Source organism: Numenius arquata, chromosome 18 (genome assembly GCF_964106895.1).
Source record: "Numenius arquata chromosome 18, bNumArq3.hap1.1, whole genome shotgun sequence".
Taxonomy (NCBI): Eukaryota; Metazoa; Chordata; class Aves; order Charadriiformes; family Scolopacidae; genus Numenius; species Numenius arquata.
In genome coordinates this window covers 7959659-7981727 of record NC_133593.1, presented here as the reverse complement: position 1 = coordinate 7981727, position 22069 = coordinate 7959659, and the positions used below count along the sequence as shown (strand labels likewise).

At 42.2% G+C, this 22069-nt stretch overlaps 2 protein-coding genes across 2 annotated transcripts in view; one reads left to right on the top strand and one right to left on the bottom strand.

Moving 5' to 3' along the window:
• EFCAB5 (EF-hand calcium binding domain 5) overlaps positions 1 to 15063 on the bottom strand; it is a 43233-nt gene extending 28170 nt beyond the window's left edge. Inside the window, exons 1-4 of the mRNA XM_074160509.1 lie at positions 14887 to 15063; positions 7499 to 7584; positions 7220 to 7403; positions 3644 to 4219 (exon numbers count right to left, since the gene is read on the bottom strand). Of these exons, the coding sequence (XP_074016610.1) occupies positions 3644 to 4209 (566 nt within the window). The 5' untranslated portion in view covers positions 4210 to 4219; positions 7220 to 7403; positions 7499 to 7584; positions 14887 to 15063. The remainder of the gene's footprint in view (positions 1 to 3643; positions 4220 to 7219; positions 7404 to 7498; positions 7585 to 14886) is intronic.
• The window catches only part of SSH2 (slingshot protein phosphatase 2), a 102328-nt gene continuing 94952 nt past the window's right edge, over positions 14694 to 22069 (top strand). Inside the window, 3 exon segments of the mRNA XM_074160510.1 lie at positions 14694 to 14723; positions 14725 to 14855; positions 14857 to 15037. Coding sequence (XP_074016611.1) covers positions 14715 to 14723; positions 14725 to 14855; positions 14857 to 15037 — 321 coding nt within the window. The 5' untranslated portion in view covers positions 14694 to 14714.

The window sequence follows — 22069 nt, the reverse complement described above, 5'->3', positions numbered from 1 at the left end:
TCACAGGAGCACTTCACTGGCAAAGAACAATGTTCAGTGGAATTTCTGAAACAGTCTCACACAATAAAGTCCTGACTGCCTTAAGACAGGGATAATACACCAGCCTCTCTGTCATTTTAAACACATAGAGTTTGCAAGCTTGGACTAAAAGTACCTCCCTTTCCTCTTCCATTTTCTTTGCTTCTCTAATCACCCAGACATGTTTTTCTCAATCCGCCATTTCACACATCAAAAGAACTGAATAAAATTGATCCCATAGAACTCATCTGCTTTGGTTTTTACTTTGTTCATTTATGAAATGGAAAAAAAAAAAAAGCCTTTAGGAAGTTCAAAATGCTTAAAGCCAAGGGATCAGTTCATATGGGGAGCACAGTTCCTGCTCACGGATGCTGCTGGACTCTCTGCATTGAGACATTTGCCCTCCGATAACACCCTTAGAGCCGGTCAGAGTAAGGGGAACTGCTCCTCTTTTGTACCCGAGAACACCCTAGTCTAGAAGCTATATTTTAACTAAAGATTTCTGCTCCCTTCCTCCACCTGTGCTTCACATATTGTGAAGATGGGCTGATTCTGTCCCTGCTCTCTTCTCTTGCTACGGGCTATCCTAGAAATTATAAAGCAATAATATTTTCATTAATGAATAGAAAGATCTGTTTAACGTGTTACAGCAATACACTTTGATCGCAGTCAGTTTTATCACTAGGTACTTGCTCTTCATGGCCACTTATCACAAAGGTTTCTTAATGAATAATTTGGTTTCTTAATCAATTGTGCGCATTGCACAAGTGCCTGCTGAGGCAGTTCAGCCTCCGGCACTTTGATAGCAGGGGAAGGGTAAAATAATTCCCTGTCTTCTGCCTCCTTCAGACACAGCAAAGAGGAGATATGGAGCAGGTACCGAGCTAAATGGACTAACAGATTTTTCTCCAATGTATGCTACAGACAGAAAGAGAAAAACAGACCATTTCTAGCTGCAGCTCCTCCTCCGGAGTGGTCTGCAAACTGAAAGCAGAGCTAAGGCCATGCTAGGGGCTGCCAAAGTGCTGTGGTGATTAATTTGGGCAGTGCCCAGCACAAGCTCCATCGCGTGCTGCACCTGCACTGTGCTGCAGTTTCCATTCATTTCTAGGGTCCTAAACCACCGGGCAGCTGCATCCTCTGCCTGGTGTCCCCCAGACAAAGTGTTTCCCCCCTAGACAATAAAGGCAAAACAGGCTCTAACAGTGCTGGGCACCCATTTCAAACCGAGCTCATTTCAGTATTAGACATTTCCAGAGAAGATGAGATGGCAGCGAGGGTGACTTCTCCCTGCAGAATGAAACATGTTTCCTCAGGAAGACAGCCGCCTAACTCCCACACAAGGATGGGTGACTCAGACTGAAGGACTACCATCCCCGGACCAATAACGTCTCTGTTTCAGGTACCAATCCATTTGGATAAGGAATTTCTCCCATCTGTTCTCCTGCATGCCTTGACTCCCAGTCAGATACCAGTTAAGGAGAGACTGGAGGAAGCCTGAGAGAGCTGACTGAGGACTGTTAAGAACCTGTGGTGAAATCCTGCCTTTCCGGAAGGTAATGTCAAGGCTCCCAGGAGCTTCATTGGGGCCAGAATTTCACTCCTCATCTTTCCGGCACTTATGTGAGAGATTTTGAGCACAAACTGGCATTTCTCTTGTAATGTTTTTTTTTTTTCCTGTTTAGAAAGCCAGTGACTTACATTAGGAGTCTCAGCGCTACATGGTGTTGGTAAAATCCTCTGCGCTGCTGTGATTTAAGAATCCTATGCAAATCCCACAATACAGCCATCACAAATATGTAAATCCTGAGCTGCTGAGAATGCAAATCCCATGATACTACTACCAGCGGATACGCAAAACCTGCTACAGCTACAGCTATGGCTACATAAACCCCTGTGGCAATGCTGTCTATGGAGAGATTGATTTCTACAAGTCTTGATAGTCACTTCCTTTGCATCAGCTCTGATAGCTACAAATTGAGAATCTGTCTCCAAATGTAAACATGGACTTAACAGCCAAGGCCAAGATAACACGTCACTGGTACCCAACGCTGCATTCTACAGGAAAATCCAACCTCTCCAGAAATAAGCTCTGATTCACAATGAAAGCTAAGAGTATTTTAGCAGGGAAAAACCAAAACCAAACAAAAAACCAACCCCAAAACCCCAGAAAATTTTATGTATTTCAATTTGATTTCTTTTGCAAAACGAAAATAAGATATGGTTCTTAACTTCCTGCATCCAGGTGTCCCTCTGTGAAGCAATATGAATGGTGAAACAGTCCCCAAAACAAAGGTGTGGCAAGGCTGTCATCCTAAACATCACCCTACAGCAGCCTGTATTTCCCTAGACCATTTGTTTCCGGTTGTACTACTGTGTGTCTGCTTATGAAGAAAAGCCAAAAAGCTGAGCTCTTACACACTGACCATGATCAGTCAGTCAGAATTATTTTTATCTGAGGGGAAAAAGGAGGTAAGTAACTGTATGAAATTCACTTATCACACTGCTTTAGTTGTATTCACACAAGGCATGTTACTATGAACCGTAACAGTATGTGGACTAGAAATGTAGAGAAGAAATTCAGAGCAGTAGAGAGAGATTCAACATATTCTTTTATTCATTATAATACTGGGAACTTCAATTATCTTCATTTAGAGTTTATGCATAAGACACCTCAGCATTTTACTTCCTTCATTCCTGACACTGAAACCCTGAAACCAATTTTCAAGCTGTATGTACCATTTATGCAAATAGAAGAGACAGCCATTCAAATAGAAGTCATTATTCCACAAACACAGATATGGAGTAAAGCGATCTAGTAGTGAATGAGTAATTTTGACATGATTCACAATCACCTCTGGGTCATCTATAAAAACAAATGTTCACTTCTATATTTTTCTGAATAAAGCAATTAAAATGAAAGCATTATTGTTCACCTAATGCACTCACATTCTAACCTTAGCACATTGTAAGATGCCATGGAACCCCCTTCCAATATTCATTAAATATTATACTAAAGCAAGCAGCCTAGAATATACCCCAGAAACAAGGAACATAAAATACGAAACAGTTTCTACTTTAAAGGGAAAAAGGAATCTGAAAGGAAAGGCTAAAGTAAAAAGCCCAGGAGACAGAGTTTCTATGATGTGCCAGGACAATATCGTTGTTGGTTTGGTCTAGAGAAGTCATGTGAAGGAGGTAAAGAAGGTTATCTTTTTCTAAAGTTTGGGAGACTACAGAAGAAACGATCTGAAGAGTCCATAGCCCTTTGATACCAACACCTGTCCTAAAGAACTGCTGTCACTAACCTAGACTGGTTTGAAAGCAGTTTGCATTCCATATATTTAATTAAGATAGAGTCTGGAGAGGAGCTATATACTTGTGAAGGACAGAATATTGCCTTAAACAGGAATAACTAGTGTTTCATTTTGTGTGACGTGTTCTGGCATTCATCCTGCTTCTCAAGTTTTTATGAGACAACTACCATCTCTGGCACTGTACTCCACAAGGTTCATTTTGCTCGACATTTTGCCAGCCAGGCTGCAGTCACATCATTCCTTTTGTAAAATACAGACCAAGACACCAGCTCTGGTCTTGTGAGCAGTCACACTTTCAATTCTCTCACCTCTCTGATGCTGTGCCTGGCACCTCAGCTTTTAGCTGCTCCAGGACCATCTTCATTCCTCTCAGGTACGGGCCTGGTTTTATAGAAATTCCATACTGAGGGTGATGTCTCATCAGATATTCTCCAAGAAAATTAATGGGGTTAAACTTGGTTGGTTCTTTGTCTGGTGCAAGCACATTCTTTCTTTCCACTTCCATTAACAGGTTCTCCACTCCTGGGATTAATGTAGGTAAGAGTTTGTCAAGCAAATAGATACGAGTATCTAGTGACTCTCTGTCTTCACTGAACCACTCTTTGGACAGCCAGTCACAGGGTTCCCTCTTTTTTACGTTTTCTTCTTTCACCTTTTGTGCATGAATCATTTTCACCTTTGTCTCTTGCAGACTCAGACACCTCTGCTGTACCTTTTCATAAAAACAGTCTTTCCATGGAGCATAATTACTATCACATGGCAGCTTATCCTTCCTCTGCTTTCTCTTCATTTCTGTGGCAGTCATACTCTTACCTCCAAGTTTGGGATGGTTTAGACCTGCAGTCTGGGCTGCTTCTTCTGGCCGAGCAGCCATACTTCAATCACTGTGACACAGAACAAAAGCAGCATGTTATATAGTGCCAAAAGATGCCCCGTTGTCCTAGCAGATGACACAGGAAGAAAATCTATTGTTAGGAATTAACTAATATTCTTTTTCTATCTTCCTTTTTTTATTGTTGCTGCTGCTTTGTACTCTTAAAATAAATACAGCCTCTTCACTTCAAAGATCAGTAAATGATTTATAAAGATTAATTATGTATCACAACAGCCCTTGGAGACAGAGCAACTAAATAAGTGTGTTCCTTTCTTACAGCAGAAGAAACTGAGACACCGAAAAGAAGTGATTAATTCCAGGTCACTTAGAGACTCAGAAACCAAGCGGGGAACAGTGCTCAGAAGTCTTTTCCCCCAGTTCTAACCAGTGGATTCCTCTTACCCCTAGCATCATTTTTTCTGTTTAGGTCCCATTCCATGCATCCAGGAAATCTGGTGGATATGAAACAAAATAAGCAAGTAATGGAAAATACCAGATGCCTAGCAGCAAGATTTCTTTATCCACATGCCGCCTTCTGCTTCATCTTTTCTGTAGCTGTGAAAAACAGTGAGGAAGCTTCTCCCATAGACTACAACTTTGGCAACTATTTTTTCCCCTGGACATTTTGTTCAGGTAACGAGGATGCAGGTGTAGGGGTCAGCAGAGCTCCTACAGAAAGGGAAACTCTATACCATATACTCTGTAATTAAGCTGTTCACAAGCACTTAATCTTGTAGATTATTCTGTAAAAGACAGACCTACAGAGAGTTGCAGATATCTCCCTTTACAATTTCCCATACTCCACTGTTTCCTTCTCAAAATGTTCATTCTGTGAAGTATCAGGAAGAAACTGAGTCACTCACAAGGCGCAATTTGAAAACTATTGCTATATGTCTCCATGCGTAATTGTCTGCATCTGTAATGGGACTTAGACATACAGAATGGAGCAGAATGTTGCCTAACTACTTGATTCAAAGCACGAAAAATCACCAGCGCACTGAAAAAACCCCAGCTCAGTGTTAAACCGCAGCAAGGGAAGGGTGATACTAACAGAGAGAGCCTAACACCTTTCCAAACTAAAGATGAAACTCCACTCTCAACTTGCTGCCACGCTATCCTTTTCAAACTCTTATTTAAAAGTGCTTTTCATTAAGGCCTTTCAGTATCCATAGCAATACCATTGCTTTTGATATGTTTTGCTCTTCATATTTAAGCATTTGTAGCGGTTCTGAAGAGAGTTCAGCCTTCCAGGAAATGCTTAAATGTGATCTACAGCCCTCCTGGCACACAAATGTAATTACTAATATGTTGACCTTCTGGTTCAAAACCATTGTCCGAGTCCAAATATTGCTTGGATAGGCAGGATACCTCACAGCACTAAATTTCTATGTCTGTTTTCTCGATGGGCTTGTTGGCATCTTCTGGTAATTTGTTTTCAAAGGTGATTACCTGCTGGGGAGTGAGATGGATTTATGGATCAAGCCGCCTGCCTGACCCACACAGAGGATTTTAAGAAGGTAGCTGTTTTTGCCACGGAAGGACATGAGCTGTAAAGGAGACCAGATTTATAATGGTAGAAAGGGAAACCCATCAACCCTGTCAAATTGTTCCTTGCTTAGGTGAGTTTCTTTCAATAAGCTGTTAAACCAGACTGTTTCTGGTTCAAAGCAGGGTGTTAACCAAATGTTCTGGTCACAGTCCAAATCAGCTGGTTTTGTTGTGCCAAAATAAACTGTTCTTGCAGTTTCAAATGCTTATGTTATTTTTTAACATCTTTTATGAAACCACTCTGCAGTTTCTGTGCAATGTTAAAGTGACAACTGCACTCTGCTTTATGAGGTGGCCGATTCTGAATGATGATGAATGTATTTTTTGCACTGCTCTCAACCATTTGTTAGGATGATTTTGAGGACTGGTAAACGTTTATAAAGTATCTCTATGTCTCTGAAAAAAACAAAACAAAACAAAACACAACCAAGTGCAACTGTTCTGTTTCAATCCCATGGCATTTGCATAGCTCCAAGAATGGAAGCTCCAGGAAATAAAGCAGAACCACTGCTTTAATGCAGGACAGATAAAGGAGACTGAGGGTACAGAAGAACATACAAATAGCAAATAACTGTTAAAATAAACAACAAAGGAGGCCCTGAAACTTGGAATTTGTGGAGGATTATAGGGACACACCTCCAGTTTGTATAAGACACCATTGGCTCATGAACTTCAGTGCTGATTTACATTAGTTGAGAATTTTTCCCATAATATATAGAGCTCTCAAGGCCTATGACATTACCAAGTGGAGGCTTGATTGTCCAAATAAAAGTAAGCATAGTGCACGGAGATAAGCTTTAGAAACACCCAGGAAATTTGAAATGTGATATAAAGTTTCCTGTAAGCCTTTGCTCAAGCTGAAGGCAAGATAAGCTTTTCATTATTTAGTAGGATGCCACTTTCCTGGCTCCTTTTCTGTGAGAGAAATGTTCTTGCTGGAATCCCTACAGGTACAGAAAGATTATCTCTCCATTTTCTGTACAAAACCCAAATCTGCTCATAAATAAGACTTCTATGATTTCATTGTTATTCTGTTGGAGAATTCTGAAGGGTGGGACAGGGCCAGGAAAGACTAAAGTTTGTCTAGGTAAACATTTTGGCGATGTTTGAGTTACAAAAGTCTTTTCAAAAACAAACTCCAATCTCTTTGACACTCTATCACTCAGAAATAGTTTTGCCTTTCCCTAACATGCTCAGAGAAGATGTTTATCTCAACAATAACAAAGAGCCAATGCCCTTTTCATATATGATCTTCTTTTCAATACAATTAAAATTTAAAAAGACTTGCTCTTTTGCTTTCTGAAGCTTTGAAAAACTGTTTTTCTTACCTTTGGAGCAGGTTTCAAAATAGATCATATTCCTCCTGCTTTCAAAGTGGCTTTGCAAATGAACAGGAATTTAATATATGCCCATCTGTTCTCAACCATTAAAAATCTTAAAGTGAATTAGGGATTTCTCAGACCTGCTGTGGAGCTGGGCTGTGAGTTTTACTCCTCTGTGTGTTTGCAGTTGCTAAGCAATAATCCCAAAGGTTGCTATGTCTCTTCCACGACTCAGAATTGCTGTAGGTCGTCTTTTAGCTTTGGCAGCCCAACAGACTCTTCTGTACTGAACTTAGATTATTGCATCACATGACTGAAAATAAACTAAAATAAAAAAGACTATGAATAGTAACAGACAACATTAAGGACACAAACAGTCAGAGAGAGAATCCACAGGTGCCCAGTGACAGGAGGTTTACCTTCCAATTCAATGTTCACGAAGTCCAGAACTGTTGTGAGTCTATTACAAGCTGAACTGAGGGATGTATTAACCAGATGTGAGAACCTGAGAGATAAAAAGAAATTAATTACAAACTCAATTTAAACGTTTTCAGGCTCTCTTTTTTGTAAAGAACTGTGTCACTTTGAAGCAGCCTTGCAGGAAAGGCACGTACAGCACCAATAAGGGGGGAGTTCATAGTGCCATTTTGTTAGACTGCCTTTAAACCTGAATCTAAAGGAATTTGATTAATCACCTTAAATAATTCCTCCTATACTCTTGAAGAATATGCAACACAGAGAAAGGAAAGGGAAAAGACAAAAATATCTATGACAGCCATTCTGCACTAATTTATACTAATGTAAATCAGGAGTCTGTTCAGTGATTTCCTTAGTGTTATGCAGGACTTCTAACTGAGAAATTTATGGCAATTTCTGCCAGGAAATGAGGTTTATCTAATGCTTTTTCTTTCTTTGTATTTCACACGGGAAGAGGCACGATCATTGGATTGTCTACCTGCAGGAAAACTAAACTGTGACTTTATCTATGGTATTTGTCATTGGAACAGCTGCACGATACCCTACCCTCTAGCAGAGTATTAGTCTCCATTTTATGGGCCAGCTGAGCTCGTGGCAACATTTGAAATAGAGGTTTAATATAAATAACAGAATTTTTCCAAAATCTGAAACAGTTACTGACACTCACATTTATTCTCTAGTTTAGGAACTCTGGAGTTTTAACTGCAGGCTCAGAAATGTCATTCTTTGTCATCTTCATCAAGTCATTTGTTATTTATTATAGCACCAACAACACCAAGGTAAATAACAATTAATTTGTAAAACTCTGGAATTGGAAATAGCTCTAAGTGACATGCACCCAGAGTCCCATCATCAACCCAGTACAACATTTATGCTGCCTGTAAAAAAAAGGTTCAGTTTTGTTCCTAAGAGCTGCCATAGAAGTTAGAAAGTATGTATGCTCTGTACAGGTTTTTTTACAAAGAGGAAATTTGCTCAGAAATTACAATAACAATTATACTTTAGTTGGACAGTCAAAAGCCTCAATTTCTATTTTATTTTTACTGTATTTTCTGGAAAGGAGGACACTACAAGAATTTCTGGTGTCTGTACCCGGTAACATTTATTTTGCTCTATATACTCCTGTAGGTATTTCAGAAAAAAATATATGGTTATAATTTCCATAGATACCTTTGGCCATCTGTGCTAAGTGTCTCTCTGAAAAAATGTTTCTATTGGACACTTTCAAATACCCCTGAAATGCCAAGGTTACCAGTGTAGTAACATGCCATAGACACTACAATACTGACTTGATTTTAGAATTCAGTATTTGCTTGCAGAGAGGAAGCATAGCACAAAAAAACCCACAAAACCAGTTACTTTTCATGAAAGTCAACTTTCATGTGAAAAATACACTGTCATAAATTATCACTTCTTTGCTCTTTGTTTGAAAAAACATGTATCAGAAGGAAATATGGTCATTGCAGTGTATTTCCAAGATGTGTTAAAGTATAGCATCAATTATGTCAATAAAATGAAGCAGAAAATTAGTGCACAGGAATAATTTAAAATGAGGCTTTAAACTGGATTGTGCTCTTTTTTCCTTAAAGCAGTTTGCACACGATTAATTCCTGTTATCTCTTCTCCCAGGTGGGCTTGATTTTTCCCCTTTGCAATTCAGATTTTTGTTGCTATTAACATACACAACTTTTTTTCAGTATGAAACATAAATTACAAAAAATACTCTCCCTTTTCTTAAAGTGATTTTTTAACCCCCAAACAAGAGCATACAAATAGATATTGGAAAGAGGGATAAAAATGGCTCTATCCTTTTCTTTCTGGATGTGGAATCCCGTGGGTTAAGCAAACCTTTAATCGCACCCTATTTAACTTGGCTGTTATCCCTTAATGTTTTTGCTAAGCAAAGTGTATCCTTTTATTATGCCATCAAATACTTGCACTGTTGACAAAATAATGGGCTGAATATGTCATCACAGATGTTTTGCTGGAATTGCCTCTTCTATCTTTTTTTTGGTTTTCTGTGTAAGATACATTTTGGGAGCACTCAGTTGCCTTTTGCAGCTGATGCCAAGATTATGCAATAAAAGCCCTGACATGTAGTAATAATAAGTTGTGTTAGCCAGAGAAATGTTTGCAGTGTATTAAAGAAAGAAAACAGTCAGTTTTGGAAATGCATACAAAACCAGCTCATGTGTAGCTTCACATCCTTTAAATGATATATTGGGCTAAAGCTGCAGGTGCTGACCACAGTGCTTTCAGCACGGGGAAGAACAAGGCCACAGGCTTCCAGTCTCTTTTTTGTACCAACCATGATGCTGTGACCACAAGCTGCCCTCTAATTGCTCTTTTCAATCAGAATACATCTGCCTTATGGCTTCCTCCTTCACATTTAAATTCTGCTGCTAAAAAACATTGCACGTGTAAATTATACCTTTCTAATGGCTCAGAGAACCATTGCAATCTGTGATTATTGTAGCTAATAACTGATATGCTGGACCTTTAGCTAACTGTAGATAGCAACTCCATTATTTACTTGTGGTAAATGTTTTTTAAAAAATGTTTGCTGTTCAAATACCTGGAAGAGCTATCAGATATATGAAAATTACACAAAAGTCTATTTTGGAAGGTGGTTTAAATAATCATTTCTTGATAGTAATCCCTGCATGACTTGCTCAAAATCCAGAATGAAACACCAGTCCCAGGTGAGGGAATTGCTAGAATACCCTGGGCACTTGTGTGCCACCTATCCACTCTATCAATGCAGACATATCAGAAAAGAAGCCACATGCCTTGAAGCAGCCCTATATTTACAGGAATCCATTTGAGTGAAACACAACAATTATCCAGATATTATGCTTTAGAGAAAAGCAAAAAGCATTAAGATTCCTGTCATATGCCAGAGAAGAACAAACTTCCCAATCCTCAGATGTGACTCCTGCCTCCGCTGAAAATTATGGCAAAAAACTTAGCGCAGCAAGGCCTCCTATCTGGCTACTACCTCCACACGGTGGCTGGTAATCACAAAGAACCTCTCTGCTAAGCTTCACCATGTTTTGTATAACCAACACATTGCACACGCCAAGGACTTGAGCCCATGCTTCTTATGTTCCCAAAACCTTCCCCAAGGGACTAGTAAGTGAGGCAGGATCATTTTTACCCGAAAGAAAGAAATGCTTTGCCAGGAGACAAAGCACTTTTTCAGTTTCACAGAAAATAAGACAGAAAAATGTAGTTAGGAGAACAAACGCCATGTTTGAGTAAAATATAACAAACAAAAAATATAACAAAATATAATATTGTACCATCTACAATAAATATAGCAGCAAACCTACGTAATCTTTAGAATTTTTGAAAACAAAAAGGTTCCCATGGGCTCCATTATTTTGTTGATCCATGACATTTTTAGTTAACGTTTTACTTCTGTTCTTTCCTGAACTGGGTATGAACTAAATAAAAAGTTGAATAATATGGTCTGAAAAACATACGTTATGCAGTTTAGTTACACAGCTGGAATAAGTAGCAAATATTGATAGGAAAGAAGTTCTGTTGAAACTACATTTAGAGCAGATAGAGCTTTTTTCAGTAGCTACCCCTAACAGCCTTTCTGGTCTAGCTGTGTCATTTGAAAATGTGAAAAAATCACACACACATTCATCAGGTACGTGGCAACTCACAAGCATAGAGCAGTCCTTCTCCCAAAACTCGCAGCTTGCTATATCTATAATGGCAAAAGGATGTCTGTATTTGGAACAGTCTTTGCCAATCTGTATCTGCCCTACAGATACGCCAAACCCACATCTGTATGGCAGATTTGCCCACAGAGAAGGCAAGGCATTTAATAAATAAATGGGAGGGAGTGACTGGACAAGAGGCTGCTCAGTAAAAGATACTGTTTTATTGGGAAATTGTGGAATATTCAGAAGTTGGGGGATACTAATTTAAAAGGGGTCTGGAAGGCATTTTCTTGACCTCTGTGCCATAAATCAGAGGGAGCTGCTAGCACACTTTCCATAAATATTGTGTTTCAAAATAACAACGTGATGGCTGTAAAGGGCAGGACAATGACTCTTTGTTTACCTGTGGGTTTTGCTTATTCTCCCCATGTGCTTGGATCCCACTGGGGGCTCTTTCAGACTCAGGCTGCCCAGGGAGGTGGCTGAGTCACCATCCCTGAATGTGTTTAAGAGTCATTTAGATGTGGTGTTGGGGGATATGGTGTAGGGGAGAACTTTGTAGAGTGGAGCTGATGGTTGGACTCGATGATCCCAAGGGTCTTTTCCAACCTGAATGATTCTATGATTCAAGATCCTGGTTTGCTGTAAGCTCAGCTTTAGTCCAGTTTAGGGAGCCTGTTCTTCATCCTCTCCTGTCCACTAGGAGGCAAAATGCCTCGTTAGCGAGCCTGGCTTCCTCACTGGAGTGAAGCCCAGCTAGCAGAACCGCCCTCATAATTATTTTGACTGCAGGGCAGTGGGGAATGGCCTAAAGAGCTCCCATGTGGCTTCTCTGGTGCTTAGATTTGCAGGGGCAGAAGAGACTCGTATGGTCCTGTCAGTCTGCGGAGCAGATGAAAGCAGATGAAATATGGACCAAGTGCTTAAAAGGAATCAATGGGTTAATATACGCTTTTGACAAAGAAGAGTTGGCTCTGTCTAATAGTTAGACTGGCTTCTGTTTATCATATGTAGTGTTGTCATTAGATGTCCAAGACCATTCTCGATCCCAATTACCTCCCTGCCAATATTCCCATGAATTTGGTAACACCAGGCTGAAACGGCAAAACAAATGAAGCTTAATAGTATTGGGCCCCTTGTCTCAGAACCCAAACTGTCAAGCAGTATTGTATTCTGGAAATGTGGCCTTTCACTACTTAAAGGGGGTGCTGTGGTTTCAGCTGGGATAGAGTTAACTTATTTATTATCAGCTGGTGTAGTGCCATGGTTTGGATTTGGGATGAGAAATATTTTTGATAGCACACTGGTGGTTTTAGTTTAGTGTTGCTAAGCTCTCAAGGCCTTTTCTGCTCCTCACACCACCCTGCCAGTGAGCAGGCTGAGAGGGCACAAAAAGCTGGGAGAGGACACAGCTGGGACAGCTGACCCCAACGGACCAAAGGTATGGTCCATACCATGGGATGTCATGCTCAGCATATAAAGCTGAGGAAAGAAGAAAGGGGACATCCAGAGCGATGTCTTTCCAAGTACCTGTTAGATGTGATGGAGCCCTGCTTTCCTTGAGATGGCTGAACACCTGCCTGCTGATGAGAAACAGGGAATTAATTCCTTGTTTCGCTTTGCTTGCATGCGTGGCTTTTGCTCTACCTATTAAACTGTCTTTATCTCAACCCATGAGTTTTTCCTCACTTTTACTCTTCCGATTCTCTTCCCTGTCTCAACCGGGCAAGTGACTGAGCGGCCACATGGTCCTAGTTGCCAGGTGGGGTTAAACCATGACAGGGGGCTTGTAAGAAAAATAGGGACCAACTTTTTAGCAAGGCCTATTGCTAATGCTTTTAAACTAAAAGAGGGTAAGAAGAAATTTTTTACACTGAGGGTGGTGAAACACTGGCCCAGGTTGCCCTCGTAGAGAGATGGGAGATGCCCCATCCCTGGAAACATTCTAGGTCAGGTTGGATGGGACTCTGAGCAACCTCATCTAGTGTAACATGTCCCTGGTTATTGCGGGGGGGTTGGACTAGATGGCCTTTAAAGGTCCCTTCCAACCCAAACTAGTCTATGGTTCCATACTTATTAGACTAGTTTTTTGGTGCTTGGGCTTGTGCATTGAGGTATAAACAGGTGTTATATACCGTTTTCATGACAGAAAGTGTTACTTTTGCTCCCTAATCCAAGGAAAAGCCACAGAAGGCGATCACTAAGGCCAGCTTTCACCGAGTACAGTGCCATACACATTGTCACAGCTCCCAGCAGCACGGGCTTCCAAAAAAAACCCCCACCCCATATTCTGAGTGGCTACAGAATTACTAATCACCCATTACTAAATTGTGAGGGCAGAATGGGAAGGATGAGACCCTCCTTACACACACACGGGCACACACAGTCTCCACACATACTCCAGGCAGCACACACAATCTCCACACCCACACACACTCCACACACAGTCTTCACACACATAGACACTCTCCACACTCTCCACACATAAACACACTCTCCGCACACGCTCTCCCCACACACAGGCGCTCCTCACACACACAGACGCACTCTCCACGCTCTTTAAACACACACACTCTCCAGGCCGCACACACAATCTCCACACACACTCTCCACACACACTTTCCCCACACACAGACACTCTTCGCACCCACAGGCACACTCTCCACAGTCTTTACACACACATTCTCCACACACACTCTCCAGGCCGCACACACGATCTCCACACACGCTCTCCACACACATACACACTCTCCCCACACACAGATGCTCTCCCCACACACACACACACACTCCCCACACTCTTTACACACACACACACTCTCCAGGCTGCACACACAGTTTCCACACACACTTTCCCCACACACAGACGCTCTTCACACCCACAGGCATACTCTCCATGCTCTTTACACACACACACACTCTCCAGGCCACACAATCTCCACCACACTCTCCCCACACACAGACGCTCTTCGCACCCGCAGGCACACTCTCCACACTCTTTACACACACATTCTCCACACACGCTCTCCAGGCCGCACACACTCTCCACACACACTCTCCCCACACAATTTCCCCCCACACAGACACTCTTCACACACACACACCCTCCCCACACACAGACGCTCTTCACACACACAGGCACACTCTCCACACTCTTTACACACACACTCTCCACACACACTTTCCCCACACACAGACACTCTTCGCACCCACAGGTACACTCTCCACACTCTTTACACACACATTCTCCACACACACTCTCCAGGCCGCACACACGCTCTCCACACACGCTCTCCACACACATACACACTCTCCACACACACTCTCCCCACACACAGACGATCTCCACATACACATACACACTCTCCACACTCTTTACACACACACACTCTTCACATACCCTCTCCAGGCCGTAGACCGGCGCGGCAGGGGTTAATCCGGCGGTTTGAGGGGGGGAAGGCGGTGCCGCGCTGACAGCTGGCGCATGCGCCCTGGCGCCTTATTGTGCCCGGCCGGCCCAGCCCCAGCGCGCCTCAGTCGGCGAGAGGCCGTTGGCGCGCGTGGAGCTGCTGCCCCCTGCGGCCGGCGCCGCGCCACCTCCGCTTCCCCCCGCCCTCCCGCCGCCGGTACCCGCCATGGAGTAAAGGCCCCCTCACCGGCCCGCCACGGGGGTGGGGGGGGGAACACCCCACCGCCGCCTCCGTCGCCGCCGCCTCCTCCTCCTCCTCCTCCTCCTCCTCCTCGATGGCTTTGGTCACGGTACAACGTTCGCCTACCCCCAGCGCCACCTCCAGCCCTTGCGCCTCGGTGAGTCCGCCCGCCAACCGTCGGCCCGGCGCTGAGGGGAGAGCGGCGGTTGGTGGCCGTTAGGGTCCGGCGCGCGGCGGCGCGCATGCGTACCCCCCCCCCCTTCCCTTCCCACCGGGCCCTGACAGCTCCGTGTGGGCAGCGGCGGGTGGGCCGGGGGCGCTGAGGCGGGCGGCCGCCCGCCTCAGCGCCCCCGGCCCACCCGCCGCTGCCCCCGGTCCCTTGAAAAGGGGGTCAGACACCTCTACGGGGGCCCTCGCGTCGCTGTGGCCTGGTGACAAGCGAAGGGAGAGGCGAGGATCCCGGGTGCCCCCTCAGAAGGCCCGGGGCTGGAGTGGAGGGGGGGAACCCATGGGGGTTCTGAACCCTCGGGCACCGCAAGGCCGGGTGGTTCCCTCAGGGTCTGAGCCTTCCCCGAGCCTCAGCTCCCTGTGTAAAGGTGCCGTTGCCCCATTCCGCAGCGCGGAACTAAATAAAGCAGCTTGGTTTAATTTTTGTTTTTATTGTATGCGGTGGGAGAGAGGCGGGAAGTGTGTGTGGAAGCAAACTGACATTGTTCGAGCTACATTTCAAGATGATTTAATCTGACAGTACCCTCTGGGTATCTCCAGTACGCGGCCCTTCCTTTGCAAAGACCTAAGATGATTTTTTTTTTTTTTTCCTGTTTTTCAAATGTTACGTATAATCTTCAAAAGACTGTCAAGCCTGAGACAGATACAGAAAGGCCGGATTTCAGATCTCTGGGAGAGATGTGCAGAATGAGCAGATGTTCTCATCCCTGCCCTGAATCAGGAAGTCAGGCAGGCGGCTAGAAAGACTTTTTGCTTTCCATGCTCTTTAAACTTGGGATGGGCTGTTGTTTTAGCATTTCTGTGTTGTAAAATCTTGCACATTAACCCGTTAAACTGCTACCTACCCATTATGTGGCTTTCTTCTAGTATAACTTAAGGACGAGAATAAAAACAGCTTCTTTTCACTTTCTCTGTGCTTAGTTCTTAGCTTTCTTTCCTTATAAAACCTCATGTATTATCACACTGGTGTTATGTCTGGTTTGCAAGTGTTTGAGGGGAGAAAAAAGTTGAAGTCGCAGTTACTTCTGTCATGGAGGGGGGATGAAAAAGCCAACTACTCTGAAGACATTTCTTGTTGCGTTAGGTAACCTCTTCTGAAACTAGATCAGCTACTTGACAGGTCCTGCCTGCCCCGACAGCATTTTAGCTGTCAGAACACTTTTTTTTTTTTTTTTTTTTTTCCCCTCTTCCATTCCTGTGTCTCTCCCAAGTTATGTTTATTTATCAACACAGATTAATTTCGCTTATCTTTTTCTGCTATAAATATTCATGTGCTGCATTACTTCAGAAGTTGCTTCCCCCTTTTGACTTCTTTGCCCTTTCTACTATTCCTTTTGCCATACATTTCTTGCATTTAAGACATCTTGTGAAAATAGGTAGGTCTCTCGTGGCATCTTCCTTCTTTCTCCCACTTGGATGCATAACCCTTTCCTTTGTTAAATATTTGATATATATGAACAATTAGTTGTATTCTGTCAGGCTTTCCCATCCGCAACGGCCAGTCTGTTTCCCAGCCAATTAAATGAAATTGAAACTGTACTGATTTTTGAGCACTAATTAGATTTTAAATATATAAACAAGTCCCTTCAGAGCCTGATAAATCCAGAGAATGCAGCTTTTGGTGTATTTATCTATATTCTGTTTTTTCAGTCTCATAGTACTGAGGTGTAATCTGTACCAGTGGTCTTTGTTAATCCTTGGTGCCCTATGCAAAAATAAGTATGACTTTTTTTCCTGGCCTGGTTTTGCTTCTCATAATTACTTCTACTTTCTCAGACCTTTTCTTGCAGTCTTAAGTGGAAATTATATTCATCACATTCTGCCCTTAACTGCTATTGTTTGAGTACTTCTGCATTTCCTGTTATAACTTCCTAACCACACTTTCGGGTTTTGACTGCCCTTTTAGCCTCTTGTTAGATAGCTGGGGTTGGTTGTTTCTCCATACTTCTGTCAGAATTTTGTTGAGCCTGTGTGTGTTCCTCCTCTGTCACAAAGTTGTTGTTTCTTAATCAGAATTTTTGGTATTGTTTCAGATGACGATCCTTTCTAGGCTGCTAAGGGCTTGTGAACTGGGCAGTCACCTTTTTAGTCCTTAGGAGGAAGGCTTTGGTCCTGTGAGCTTGCCACGCTTGCTGTTGTTATGGATCCTTGTTGACTTCAGCAGGAGGACTTGATTCTTTCAAGTGAAATTGTTTCAACCAATCTGTTGTAAACTGATGGTAGCTTCCTTCTATGTGGACTCGTAACTCTATCTCCAAGTTACCTCTTTTAAAGAAGGCTCATCTTGCTAAATAATTTTTATGAGTAGTATAAGGATCTGACTTTCTGCGTGAAACCCTGCTGTTTCAGAACAAAGATTATCTGGTAACTGCTGGAACTTTGCTGTTCCAGCTTGTGGGCAAGGAAGAGGCATGTTGGTGTGCGAGCATATGGCTATGTCTAATTCTGTTTCCAGGTCACTAAGAATTTTGAGGACGGAAATGGGTTCTCTTTTAAATTGCTTGATGTCTCTTTGCTTTGGAGATAAACCTGGGCAAGGAGAAAGGGTGAAACTGATGTCCTCAAACTGAATTTTTGTATTAAGTATGCCCTATAAACAGTTATAATTGGCTCTTAGGGGTTCAGGGGAATAGCTGATCTGAATCACTCTGAAATTGGATGGCTTTTATTTATAGGTTTTTATCTCATTCTCATTGCCATAGAGCATCTCATGAGCATTCATTTCAGGGTAGTTCATGCAAAGTGTTGATTATACGTTTACAGCCTTCTGGTCGCTTGATGACTTGTAAAATTCCCTTAATTGTCTGTCCAGACTTCTGCTGTTTGTTTTGGCCTTTGGTTGTGCAGCCACTTTTGAGAAATAAGATGGCAATCTTCACTTCTGTACAGCAGAGCAGTTGTCTTCTGACGTGCCACGTTAGCAGAAAATGGTAGAAGGCAGGACTGTACAGTAAAATATAAAGATACCACGAGCTGGAGAGGGGCTACTTTTTGCTGATCGAGGCCTTTGTTTATCTTGTAACACAGAATAAGATTTCCTTTTTTTTTTTTTTTTTTTTTTTTCCCTCCTATGTGTGTTTAGGGGGCTTTGAGGTGGGTGGGTGTTCTCCCTCCCTCCCATCCCTCCAAGAAGGTTATTTTGGGAGGAGGAGGACTTGAGGCAAAGTGAGGGAAGGGCCCTGGTAGTGTGTGTGCATCTGCATTACAGCGGGTGGGCACAGTAGTGCCATCATGAACAAAAGCAGTGAAATAAAACCACCGTGTTCACAAGTGCTACTCGAACATGCAGTCAGAGCTCTGCTAGGGCAATTTGAAAAATCTAGCCTGTTGCTTTTTCTCTCCTTATCCCAGATTCTTTGACCCTACTTTCCAATATCTGCCATATTTCCTGTCTTGCAGGACGGTATCTTGTCAAGTGGTAGGGCCTTCCCATCCTTCCCTTCTAGCATCTTCATTTCAGTGGAAAAATAAATAAAATCATATTTTCTTTAGGTTCTTTCTTGACAACTTTAAGATAGTGAACAGAAAGAAATCTGAATTAATTTAACTTTTTTCTTTTGGGGTTTAAATTAAAAGAAAAAAAAATTGTTCACCATTGTTAACCAAAAAATAACATTTTAAAACGAGTAAGTTATTTTGCTTGGGCTGTTAGTGCATGCACTGTTGTTCAAGGCGGTGTTAATACTGTCCTTGTTTACATGTCAGTTTTATGTCACTTTCGCTGCTTGTATCTTTAAGCAATGGACCATCCCTCAATCTCCTGTTAAGCTGCAGATGTCTCGCGCTGTCTGACAAACGTGGAATATCTCTGTTGCTCGCTCCGTAGCAAAGTGTGGGTACAGCAGCCACGTTGTCAGGTCTAGGGACAAGCGGCAAGAAAGAATTCTAGCTAAGGCAGAGAAGAGCTAGTAAAAGGTGTCTGCTTCAACATCCTCTGTGAGCCTTGTTATCTAAGGCGCTGGAAGCTGTTGGTTAACTTCAGTCACCAGACGAACATTGAATCTGTGTCATCAAGGTGATGGGAGCAGTGGAAAACTGCTCTAATACTCTTTGTAGCTTTTCAAAAGACTTCTGATAATTATCTGTATTGGGAAATAATCTATTGAAACTTGCCCTTTTAAATTATTTTTATGCACAGTTCTAAAAAAAAAAAAAAAAATCTGTAATTTAAGTGCTGTTTTTCCTTTGACTATTACATCTCTTTCCTGAAAGTGAAGAAGCTGGGCAGGCAATCTGTCCCTGACTGCCCTCGCAGTTCACTTGTCTTCCCTACCCTCAGGGAGACAATATGCTTTTATTGGAAGTGAGCGACTGACCCAGAAAGAGAGGATATGCTGCATATATTGTTATAAAATGCACAGTTTAAAAAAAAAAAAGAAAAAAAAAGTTTTTAAAGCAAATGAAAACCTAAGCCATTTGACTTCCCCTCCTTAATCCCAGGGGAATAGCTTGAGCAGGAAGCAGAGTCCTGCAAGTGTGTTGGGGAGTCTCTGTCATGTTTTGCTTGAGAGCTCCTCACTGGTGGAGCATACAGGAAATATTTTCCCACTTATTTATGGGGAAGCTAAATATAACGTTTTTCTACCCCGGTCCTGCAATTGCTATTAAACAATGTGGTAATTGTGAATTTACTTAATCACTTGTAAGTCCGGTCTATCTCACATAGAACTTTTATTTTTTAATTAAGATCTTGATAGCTATAATCTCTTATGTGTTGGTTTTCCTCAGCTGATGTTTTTCAGGTATAACCGTAGCTCATTCTGAAGACTGAAGTATTCAGAGACAGTGGCCCAGAAGAATGTCTTGATTCCTGCTTTAGGCAAACTTCTCACAGCGCCTTACAGATACCTCAATTTCCTGTGTTGCCAACTGTCACTGTTTGAGAGAGAAAACTATATTAGTGAGGTAACTTCCTCCCTATCTTTCAAACTTCTGTTGAAAGCTCTACAAGGAAATGGGAGGTGCCTACCTCTCCTTGGGTGCGATGCTGCATTGTTAAAGGGTGAAGGTTTCTCTCCAGCTGCACAGGACCAGGCTCTGGGTTTGCAGAGAGTTTCTCTATGTGTAAATACGTTCATTTGTGGTGACACTCTCCTCTTCCTAAAGCAGCTTGATGGTTAAGCTGAAGCTGCTTGCCGACAAAAGACCAGTCCTTCTCTTGAGGATTTCTTGTCTGTTGTCTGCACACAGACCAGGCAATTCTAGAGATCTGACTGAAATGCAAGGTCCTTTTTGAGGCTGAGAGCAGTATTTGGAGCTGAGGAGGAAGATGATGGCAGTTTAATTGGAATCTCACTGAGGATCATATAGAAACGTTCTTAAAACTTGCAGAGTACAAAAAAAAGAGTATTTCATCTTTTTTTTTTTTTTTCTGTAAGGGATCTAACTTCCCTTTTGTAGGATATCTCAATGATAGTTTGTTTTTTACCTTTTTTTTTTAAGTTCCTGAAACAGCCAACCTTTTACTCCCATTCCCCAGCTATGTTTCTAGTTTTTCTGAGCATTCATACCTTACAGCCATACTGATGATGATGAGGTTTGCTTTGTGTAGTGGAGTGGTTTAGTTTTTCCTGGCTTTTTTTTTTGATCTAGTATGTGAGAAAAGTGTAAATTTGGATCTAAGACTGTCTTTGACTATCAGGTCTAATATGCTGCGCTATTTGTTATTGTGCTTATTGAGCTAAAGGATGTACTGGATGTAGTTTTGGAGTATTTTTGTCTTAACCAGTGAAGTCCAGCCGAAAGAAGCTGCGGTAGCTGGCCTAGAAACTGAAGCCCACTTTTCTTTTTTTAAGCTTCTTGTAGCACTTTGAGTGTTGACCTACAATGGCTATTTTTAGGTTAAGAAGGAAATCTTGGTTTTGTACTTAGTTCACCTTTTTTATTATTATTTATTCCACTGAGTGTGATGCCATTTGTGGCATTTTGGATAAAACAACTATACTGCTCAGTTGCATCTCTTAAAATATGAAGTTACAGTGAAAGAAACTGAGTGAAACGTACACTGAAATTGTCACCTCTGGAGTTCCAGTGGTACATAAATTCTTGTGTTTTGAAAAAGAGCTTGTAACTTGAAAATGCAAATAGCCTGTGATGCTGTAATGAGTCATTATGTGACCAATATTGATTTTTGCTGTTTAAGCAAGGAAAGAAGGTTGAAAAGGGCAGAGTACTGTAATATCTACAGTTATTCTGAGAGTCAGTGGCACGTTTACTTACGTGGAGAATGCTATTTTGATTGGAGACTGCCATTCAAAAAGCAGTCTTCTGGAAGTATTTTAGTGTAAGGGGGCTGCCTGCATGCAGGGGTAATGCCTGAGGGTTTCCAGTTACTGGAAAAAGTCCTGAAAGAGCTATAGCTGCAACTATTCTGTCTTGGGAAATGGAGAAGAAAAAAAAAAAAAGAAAGAAAATAGCCTTTGGGCAGCTTAGCTCAGTGCTGCTGCTCCCTGATCACAGCCTGCAGCTCAAGGTTTCATTCTTCAGTCACAACAAACCACATCCTCCCAGTACCACGGTGCAGCTTCACTCTGCTGAAGCGAGAAGGCTGTTTTGCAAACTGGCTCTCGGGAACATCTGTACACTGGAAACTCTTGCTGTCCTTGCAAGAATGTACTGGATGGGAAGACTTCAAAAATGCTCTTGTACTTTTAGAGTTCAAGGGTTTTTTTTTTTTTTGAAGTATGTACTAAGCTGCTGGTCTTCTGTGACTGATACTCGCTTTCTATAAACTGGCCCTGCAACATGAGAGCACCAGGCTTGTCAGCTGCCTGCTCCTGGTCTTCCCAGTTGTTTAGTTCAGCCTGTGAATTTAACAAGAGTCTCCTCTCTGTTCCATTGATTGCCTGAGCATCCTTCTGATTTGTTTATTAGATAGTGATAGTGAAGCTCATACCTTTATATAAAGGTTGGGGGAATCTTGGAAGCAAGAGAAGAAACAGGTGATACCTATTGGAAGTAG